This window comes from Rhinopithecus bieti, unplaced genomic scaffold, assembly GCF_001698545.2.
Source record: "Rhinopithecus bieti isolate Rb0 unplaced genomic scaffold, ASM169854v2 scaffold_9996, whole genome shotgun sequence".
NCBI lineage: Eukaryota > Metazoa > Chordata > Mammalia > Primates > Cercopithecidae > Rhinopithecus > Rhinopithecus bieti.
The window spans coordinates 3,396,787-3,407,343 of record NW_016806973.1 but is presented as its reverse complement, the minus strand read 5'-3'; the positions used below and the strand labels follow the sequence as shown (position 1 = coordinate 3,407,343).

Sequence of the window (10,557 nt, the reverse complement as noted above, 5' to 3'; positions counted from 1 at the left end):
AAATGGAAAGAGGAAGAGCAGAGAGAAGGCTATGTCCTCAGTTGGAAAGAGTATCCAAAGCACCTTGGTTTACTATTTGATTTAAATCAAATACCATATTAGGAATATAATCTAGAATACATCATATTGCTTAACTGAATTATTTTAAAATATAAATTAATAGCATTCCAAAAATTGTATATTTCAATTCCTAAATCATCCATATTTATTTTCTCTAACTTTAAAAGAAAATGATATTTTTGTCAAGAGATTCAGTATACCAAAATTCCTCTTAAGGGGTTTGGCTTGAAGATAAAAACAACGTTTTAATTATTAATATGTTTTAAAAATGAATAAAAATGCTTGGCCTAAGTGTTCCCATTGAATTTATTTTAAAGTATGTAGTTCTAAAATTTAGAGGATTTTAAAGAATCCTGTTTGATTTCAGGGTTATGATAAAAGAAGTATATACCAATAAAACTTGTTAAAGGAGTATTAACTTATTTAGAATAGTAAATACAAAACTATAATGTCTTATTGTTTATTTTATTGTTGTTTGATAAAGATTCAGGGAGGATAAATGAACTAAGGATAACTTTTGCTATGCCCAATAGCACAATTATATATTAGTCTATTAAAAATATTAACATTTTGTCCACCACTGAAATATTATCATGTTCCCACAACTGTACATTTTCTGGTAAAGTTTTAAATGCATGACTATATTTAGAGTCATACTGTTTTCCTTGAGAACACATGTTGGAATGACCCCTACATTATTTTGCTGTGCTTTTAGGAAATAATCAGAATGAACTTCATTTGGCTAAGCTTAACTGACTATGATACTAATAGAAATGATAGAAGGTCTCAAAGCTTCTATCATTTTAAATTTTTTTTTAACCTTTAGAGTTGAGGCAGAGGCAAGATGAATAGAAAATTTAGTTTTATAATTTATTTTTTGTTTCTTCTTGGAAGTCTTAATCTAAAATGGCTTGTTTCTTTATCAAGTGGCTGAGCAATATAAAGAAACTCAATTTTTGGAAAAAAAAAGCAATTAATTTGGGTTGTATAATAAGACAATGTCTCCAAACTCAGAGGCCAAATGATCATAACAGTAAAAATTGTAGAAATATCCAACTAGCTGAAAAAACGTAGCTCATGGAATTGAGATAGTAATCTTAACTCTGGTTTCTATTAATATTATATTGAAATAAGAGTAGGTTTTATTAGTGAAAACCATGTAGATCAGCTTAAGTTTGCATAAAATTAAAATGTTAATTTTCTGTCATACCACATCATAAAATCAAATCTAACATCACATCTTTCAAACAATTTCATTTTTCATTCTCCAGGTCAAAGAACAGTTCTGAATTTAGCCAGATTTACGTGTGTGAGTCTAACTTGAAAGCAGCTTGGAAAGGCCATGAGGACAACCACAGTTCTGTCTTTCGGGAGAAGTTTGCTTCAGCCCAACCCACAGGACTGGATTTCTCCAAACATTTCTGTGCAGAGGCCAGAGGTGCACACGGTTTCAAACAACACTCTCACGGTTATCGCCAGCACATACGCGTGTTCCACAGCCAGCCTCCTCTACCACAGAAGACCCACAAAGCGGGTTTATGTGTCTGGTCTGAAAATCCCTGATTCAAAGCCAACCTTAAGAGACATTTCCTGGTTATCAGAAGCTCACCATTTAATGAGATAAACTTCCCAGTTTATTCAAAACATCTGAGATCTAGTGTCAGAGTTATTTCCTTTGCTTTTGTCAGGAAGACAATCAATTTGTTCAGTGAGATGGCTTATTTCAATACCATACCACTGTTTCACAGAACACACGCATTTAATTTTACACTTTCAATGCATACTTTGCACTGTTATCTCCACCATCCCAAAACTTACCCATTTCAAAGTATTTTATTGCCAAATGAAAATGTTTATTCTTAAAGATCAACACACACATACATACATACATGTACACATATACATGTGCATATTTATTGTTTTCTTCATGAGGCTTTGACTCCATCATATGAAGAGTTTGCCAAGCAATAAAGCATCAATTACTTTCTTTGTGACACTGTATTGTCAAAAACACAAAATACTAAAAAATTGACTTCATTCCCCCAAAGAAAATATAGGAGACTCTGAGCTGAACCAAGTTACTTTAAAGCAACCAGAAGTTTAAGCACATCATCCCTAAAGGGAAAGGTTCTGATTGAGGGGGCTCTCACGGGTAGCAGGAATGGGCAATACCAACCGTCTTGCTGAGGTAGCTCGTGCTGGTGTTCATGCACTGTAGCCCCTCACTGTTGCAACAACCTCCACATCTGTAGACGGACACACATGGAGGTTTAAAGAAGGTGTTTGTTGCGACTCCAAACTCCTTCCCCACATCTATACACACCTCCCGTGGCATGCATTGAGTCTTTCTCCACTCATTATCAATACCTGTCAAGTCATAGGAAAACCAGTAAGTTTTATGGAAACCACCAAGATAAAAAAGCCCACAGCAGCTGCAAGTCACTCACATTCAATTTCAGATTTTAACATTTAAGTTCAATATATAACTAAAGAGACAGCTGATAGGATCCTAAATTGACTTGTGAACAAGAATATGATACAACATTGAAAAGACAAGCTAAGAATATTTTCTTAAGCTCATTTCTATAGCCAGGCAATGAGCAAAATTATCATTACGCTTTATTAAAAGTTCATCAATATCCCACAACACTAATGTTTAGTTTTTGTTTCCTAGGCAAATGGTAATTTAATATATGAAAGTTTATTAAAAGTGCAGAGAGAGTCAGTTCATTCTTTATAGTGTGACCATTTACATGCTCTCAATGCAAATATAAATATAATTTTATTTTTCTTTAAAACTGAGTTGCATATGAGAAGACAGCTATGGTTTTAGATTCAAGTCAAAAATCCTTTTCAGGCAGACTATTTGGCAACCTTGAGTAATGTCATGGCCGCAGCTGCATTGCAGTGAAATGCAAGGCTATTTTCCACCAACTGGGACTCATTCTGAACTTTCTTCAGCAAAGTCAATGTTTCCTCTCCCTTTTAGCTCTCCTCTGGAATTTTGTTTCTGATGAGTTAGTAGCTCACCTATAATACTGTTGACTTTTTAAATTCTGCATTACAAATGGTGTATTTCCTAAGTATACTAGGTTATTTCTCCCACATTTCCCCTAAAATAGAATTTTTGGAAAAGGACATAGACTATTGGTTATACAACCATGAAGCCATTTTGTTTGCCTTTGTTCTCAAAATACTTTCCAATATCAAACTTTTAAAGCGATTAAGAGCTACCAACTGAAGGCAAGTAGGTTTTTAAATTACTCCACCACCTTATTTATTTATTTATTTATTTATTTATTTATTTATTTATTTTAAATAGAGATGAGGTCTTGCTGTGTTGTTCAGGCTGGTCTCTAACGCTGGTTTCAAGCAATCCTCCCCCTTCAGCTTCCCCAAGGGCTCGGGTTACAGACATGAGCCTCTGTGCCCAGTCCTACTCTACCAATTGACGCTACGACATTTTATGCAACATGATCATTTTCTGTGAAGCTTTATGGTAGATACCTCATCAGCTTGAGCCCCACTCTGAGCCAGTTATCTATGAAGTAGCAAAGCAACCAGTGGCGTCTGAAAAGGCGATTTCAAACGAAGCCTTTCTCAATCCAAATCAGACAGGAAATTAAGGTGTCATTGTGTGATACGATAAAGAATGTTTACATTAATAAACATATACGGTGTGTAAAAATATAGCTACCTGTTTTAAACATTTTCCAATGGCTATCGCCTGAAAAAATTAATGTGTGTTGTTATGCATGGATCTTTCTATCTTGTATTTTAAGAAGTCGTCTTAATACTCAAAGTGAAACCACAAAATGTTATATTTTGAAGTAATTCTTTACTTTCTATTTGCTTTCCGCCCTAAAGGTGTATTTGGTGATACAAACATTGAAATTAAAGAACCAGGCTGGCAACTTCCACTCGTTTGATATATAAGGCTTACTATATATTTTATCTCCCACACTTACTTTTTAAGATCTCTGCATTATAATGTGCCGCGGCAAATTTTATAGTCTCTTCTGTCCTTGAGTTGAGGTTGGCCTGTTCTCTGTTTTGTTGCCAGCCTCCTTTGCTTAGCTGACACTTGTACATTTTCCAGTATTCTGGGTAGAGTACAGTCATGAGTTCATCTACACTGGACACAGACCGTAACTGCTCCTCCAGATCTTTGCTTGCATAAGCCTGTCAAAGAAAAATGCAAGATCAATGACTTACCAGCTTAAGGGATTTAGAAACAAATGCACTTTAAAACGGTTAGGTTTAATATTATCTATGCTCTGTTCCCTCACAAAAATATTATTAATTACTCCTAAATTACTTCACTTTCCTTGGTAAAATTATATTTATATTTTAATTTGTATGAACCAAAACAATTAAAAATACATATTTGGTTGTTAGGAAAAAAATTTTGTGATATAATTTTAAAATAATTTTCAAGTAGCTTATTTGTTTTCTTCATAGCTTTTTAAAATAATTGGTCAATTTGTATGTTTGAAAATTTATTCCTTTGTATCACCCTCCTAAACAGATAAAATTACACTGAAATCCGCTCTAATGCTTTGCTTTATTTTTAGCTACCAGCAACAATACAATATAATTAAGCAGGATGCTTGAGAGTAGGAATTTTACTTTCATGGGAGCTATTTTAGAACAAATAATCACATGAAGAAAGGAATTTCAACAACAATGTCACAATAAGATTTATATTTTGGCAGAATCTCTCAATATTTCAGAGGAAATTTTATCATTAAGATTAATACCACCGCCGGGAGCGGTGGCTCACGCCTGTAATCCCAGCACTTTGGGAGACTGAGGTGGATGGATCACGAGGTCAGGAGATCAAGACCATCCTGACTAACACAGTGAAACCCCGTCTCTACTGAAAAAACACAAAAAAATTAGCCGGGGGTGGTGGCGGGTGCCTGCAGTCCCAGCTACTCCGGAGGCTGAGGCAGGAGAATGGTGTGAACCCGGGAGGCGGAGTTGGCAGTGAGCCGAGATCGCGCCACTGCACTCCAGCCTGGGTGACAGAGCAACACTCCGTCTCAAAAAAAAAAAAAAAAAAAAAAAAAAAAAAAAAGGTAGAAGAATAAGAACTGTCTAATCAACATGGCACAAAAAAATCACCAATTTTAAATACTTTTTAATCTCTTACTAAGTTATGTGTCACTGGCGTGTGCTATTATCGTACTAGCATGAATATCTATACTCAACTATACTGTGCCCACACCATGGACATGACACAGAGCCTTCATTTTGGTAAGTAAAACAGAATTGGTCTCTAAACAGAACAGGCTTCATGTCTTGTACTCTCGTTAAGAAGCGGAAAAAAAATAGTCTGCCATTAAAAAGTCATGACGTCATTACTCTTGCTTTAGATGTGGCTATTCTGAAGCAGCTTCGATTAGCCAGTCTGTAAGTGTGCATGCGTCATGGAAAAAAACAGTAGAAAAGCTATTATATTATATACTCTTAGGCTGAAAAAGGGGCCCTTTTAAAGGTGATATAAGATAAAATGAAAATATGTGTATGGCAGAATAACACTGCACAAATTAAAAGACAATAAAATAGAAATTATTTGCAATGATACATTTAGTAGTAGATGAAAATGAACTAATATTATTAAAATATTGCCCATGAATACACTAATGAAAAATAAACTGGTGCTTCAACACGGAAAGATGGACAAAGAACTTGAACTGCAATATTAACAGAAGAAGAAATATAACATAATAACATATCTGTTATGATGGCAAAAGTGAAGGAAACTAAAATTCTTTTCAATCCTGGTGGAGTCCATAAAGTTTGAATCATCTGTTCAAGGAACATATCGGTACTGCCCAGGTTGAACAGACCGTCTAATACATGCTCCACTTTAGATAGCCATCTCACGTTTGGCAATCAAATTGGCCCTATCAACAGCAGCAGCTGACTATGAATGTCTCGGTCACAATAGTATGTTAACGATTCATTGCCTGCAGGCCCTGTCTATCATAATACCGCCGCACCTATATAAAGCCAAATCCTACGCATGACTGGGCACCAGTGCTCACGGCCTGTAATCCGCAACACTTTTTGGCGAGCCCCAAGGCAGGCGCAGAGCAGCCAGTCAGGAGTTTGAGACCAGCCCTCGGACAATGCGCGTGAACACCCTGCTCTCTACTAAAGGAAAAATTAGCTGCGGCCCGTGGTGGCGCATGTCTGCTAATCCAGCGTATTCAGGGGGCCTGAGGCAGGAGAATCACTTGACATCCTGGCAGGCAGAGGTTGTGGTGAGCCAAGCATCATGCCCACTGCACTCCAGGCCTTGGCAAACCGAGTGAAGACTCATCTCAAAAAAAAAAAAAAAAAGAAAAAAAGAAAGCCAAACCTATAGAGCACAGATAATAAAGAATTGATGAGATCAATTTGATGTTAAAAACAGAAACTAGCATAGAAAGGAATGTAATAAAACTATAAGATGTTGATATAGAAGTATAACTTAGATATGAAAAGAGGTTCATGATATATTCTATGACAAAGTAGGATACACAATTTATATACTACATACCCACAGAAGGATCATATATATATTTAAAATATAATATTTTCACAAAATAAAATTTATCTATAGATTGCATATGTGTGTGCAACTAGTGTTAAGAGTAAAAGATATGCAACACAAAAAAATAGTTTATCTTCTCTGAATTACAGGATTATGGTAATCATGTTCTTCTTTATATATTTCTGTATTTTAAATTTTAAATGATGAACATATGCAATTTTTTGTAACCAAAACAAAATGTTTAAAGTAGTCATACCTGATCATTTGGGAGGCCATATTATTAGCTCTCATTTTACCCTTTCATTTACTTCACTGTTCCTATTTCTGCACAGAGCATGCCTTTGATATATTATTTAATTTATAATAATCATTGACAAAAGTAGTCTATGGCAGACAAATGAAATAAAAATGGCTTGAAGATTGAGCAATTGATTCACCTTTTCTCACTAGATTGTAATTATTATACTGGTGTGGAAGGAAAAGAAGCTTAAGTATCAAAAGACCCGGAAATAACTAATGTAAATGACTAGTTGATAGGTGTAGCAAACCAGCATGGCGCATGTATACCTATGTAACAAATCTGCACGTTGTACACATGTACCCCAGAACTTAAAGGATTTTTAAAAAGACCCAGATTTCTATCTTTGCTCCAGATCATATTTAATTGAGTAAGATTAGGCTTCATCTCTTTGGACTTTATTTTACTCTGTAAAATGGAAATAACAGTATCTTTCTCATAGAGTTTTTGTGGTGATTCAAATAGGCATTTGATATATGAGTGTAATATGACTCTTGTAGCCAGAGTGGAATTGTCATTATAACATCTTTAGGGAACAAATGCACAGTACAGAGATTATCAGATAAATTGAAATTTTTACACCATTATTCTACCTCAGTACTGTCCAAGTTCTGGGGCAGTATTTCTTCAGATCTGTCTTCTGCATTTTCACTCTAAATGACTAGTAACCTAGGAAGTGAGCATTGTCATCTAACTGATAGGGTTGTTTAGTGAATATCTCAGTGAATAGTGACAGGACTGTTTACCACCTAACCATGGCACATTCACATTCACATTCTAGTTTGGAAGAATATGAAGAGGTCCCAGTAAACTAGAATGAGTTCTGAGCCGTGGACATACCAAAATCTTTAAGTGGAAGTGTTATGCATATGAAAGTCAAGTTCCTTCTTAATGCTTTCTTGAGCCTTATATACACCACTGTTTGCTAGAACATTGAGGCCATTTGTTTGAATATCAATACATTCCTTTATCTTTCAAAGGATTTGGTGCAGTTCAAAACAGAAAGTGCCTTACAAATGGATACTAAACTGTAATAAAAACTTCAACCAATGTAAAAGTTAATATATTTTTGCATTCCAACTTGGATGAATCAATTAGGAGGTACTAGTAACTACTAGTAATCATCAGCATGTATGCATTAGCAAACAGCAACCTATATGATATTCAGTGGAGGAGTCTATGATGCTACGGAAGCCAAAGTTGAGTGTGCAATGACAACGTCAGGGAGCTACAGAGAATCAGGAGTCATTCCGTTCCTTGATTATTCATATGCCTAAAAGGCATTCCCTTCTGACTTAACAGAATAAGGATGATACAAGATATCTCTTTCTAGGAGAAATTACAAGATGACAAAGAGTTTTGGGGTTTCTCCTGCACTCTATAGCTCTCTTTGGGTTATGAAGAGTCATAACATGAGGTGAGCACTTAGGGGAGAATTGACAACTTTATGTTTTACACGCATAGTTATTATCTTTTAAAAAACCTAAATTTTCTCTTGTTTCTCTACTTTGACCAGGGGTTGTGCAGATGCCCATTAGGGAGAAGGTGCAAGTGCATGCAAGTTGTCCTACTTGTAATACCCAGAGGGTCAATAATAAGTGGGAAGCAGAAGAGGCAACTGGGATTAATACCATTCATGGTTCTGGACTTGCTGATGAGTGGAATTTAAAATCTAGAAAAATATTTTAAAAATCTATAAAACCAGTGCCAACAGTCTCTTCAAACAACTCTCTTAAGTTAGTGACCATGTTATATATAAATGTGACATATTTAATAATTTTATGAAGTTGAAAATCACGTGGAAATGCATAGACTTGAATTATGAAAAATGTTCTTTTACCCAGGAGCATATACTCTTATCAAATAATAATAATCAGAACTGTAATAATAGGCAAGAATAGATCAAAAGAAACATCTGATCACAATAGAAGCCTTATCCAAAATGCTTGGGATTAAATGTGTTCTGGATTTTGGATTTGTTTGTATGTTTTTGAAATAGTTGTATTTTACTGGTTGAGCAATGTTAATCCAAAAATCCAAAATCCAAAATGCTTCAATGAGCATTTCCTTTGAAAGTCATGTTAATACTCAAAGAGTTTCATATTTTGGAGCACTTTGGATTTTGGAGTGTTGGAATAGGGATACTCAACCTGTATCATATTTTCATGAAGTAGCCACAAAGGGTCATAGGCAAGTCTGGTTACTTGTCCAATAGATCTGTATTTTGGTGGAGAGGGGAAAAAATTACCTAATGTTCAAACTGGAAAACAAGAAATGTTTATAAATTTTAACTGTCCATATAATATCTTTAAAAGTTTATGAATTTTTTAACTGTCCATATACTATCTTTAAAAGTTTGACTCCAGTAATGCCTCATATTTGAAAACATGTACATTGCAACAGATAATTTTATAAGGTAAAGCATAAGGAGGATTACTTGCTCAAATGGTCAGATTAACAATATAAGAAATTTACTAAAATGTTTTAAAATGAAATATTTATCAAAAATTTCATTATACACATCATCTCTGTGTCCTAAGAAAACAAATAATAAATTGGCACTAATCTCTCATAAAGTAGTTACCAAAGTCAGTAACTGCACACTACCATTAGTTGCTGAGTTATTCTTCCCCTAAAATAGCAAAGAAACTTGCATATTCTCATTCTTTCCTATGTAAAAATGACAGTTGTATAACAGGTGAACTTGCAGGTTCTTTCGTTTTCTTCAGCTATCTATGGTGGGCAAATCTGTACATTTTAAAAATATATTCTAATTAATTAAAATACTTTCTTTTAAGCAAAATCGGGTGAGGTGGCAGAAGAAACAAAATTTTGGATTTGGGGAAAATTCTAATACATAGTTATAAAATTCACTTTTAAAATCCCCCTTTGACAGAGAGTCATCAATAAATACAGAAATTCAAATGTATCCTTCTAAGGAATCAAGATTTGTAAATGTTTCACATAACCTCAGCAAACCATTTTACCTAATGTTTCAGTGAAGGCGTGAGAGTCAGGATTCTTTCACCCTCAGGCCACCCATCATCTGTGTCTACACCAACCTGATGTGCCACCGATAGGGAACCCTGGAATTAGATATTTATATTTCAGCTTAATATTGGAAGTTTCTAATTGGAAATTTTAAATTTTAATTTTCAGTTGAATTTGTGTCTGAAAATTCTATCGCAAATGTTGAAAATAATGCCATAATAGAGAACAGACTCTTTTGATATCTATTAACAGCATAAAATCTTATTTTTTTCAGTAACTTTGTTTTAGTTCTGTTTTATTAAACAAAAAAAAAAATCAAAATCTAAGTAGGCTCTTAGGAGATTTTAAATATTCATTTACTCTCTAATGTAATACCAAGGTAGACAATCAGTTACTTCTGCATAATCAACACACTGGAAAACAAAGTACTTCATACGCACTGATTTCCTGCACGGAAAACTACTTGCTTGACTTTTCTGGAAGGGGATCCTCATTGATTTCACTTTGGCAAATGGCAAAATAACTTCAGAAATATTAATTCAAACCTTTTCCCTATATGATTGCAAAACAGTACTATGCAGGTGAAGCCAAAATAACAAAATAACAAATGCAATTATTCACTGACTATTAAGGCAATTCCAAGGAATTAAAATTGATTACTTGA

At 34.5% G+C, this 10,557-nt stretch overlaps 1 protein-coding gene across 1 annotated transcript in view; it reads right to left on the bottom strand.

The window, feature by feature from the left end:
* VEGFC (vascular endothelial growth factor C) overlaps nt 1-5,487 on the bottom strand; it is a 41,639-nt gene extending 36,152 nt beyond the window's left edge. The window contains exons 1-3 of the mRNA XM_017879144.1: nt 5,428-5,487; nt 4,029-4,242; nt 2,237-2,427 (exon numbers count right to left, since the gene is read on the bottom strand). Of these exons, the coding sequence (XP_017734633.1) occupies nt 2,237-2,427; nt 4,029-4,242; nt 5,428-5,487 (465 nt within the window). The remainder of the gene's footprint in view (nt 1-2,236; nt 2,428-4,028; nt 4,243-5,427) is intronic.
* Nucleotides 5,488-10,557: the final 5,070 nt, after the last annotated feature.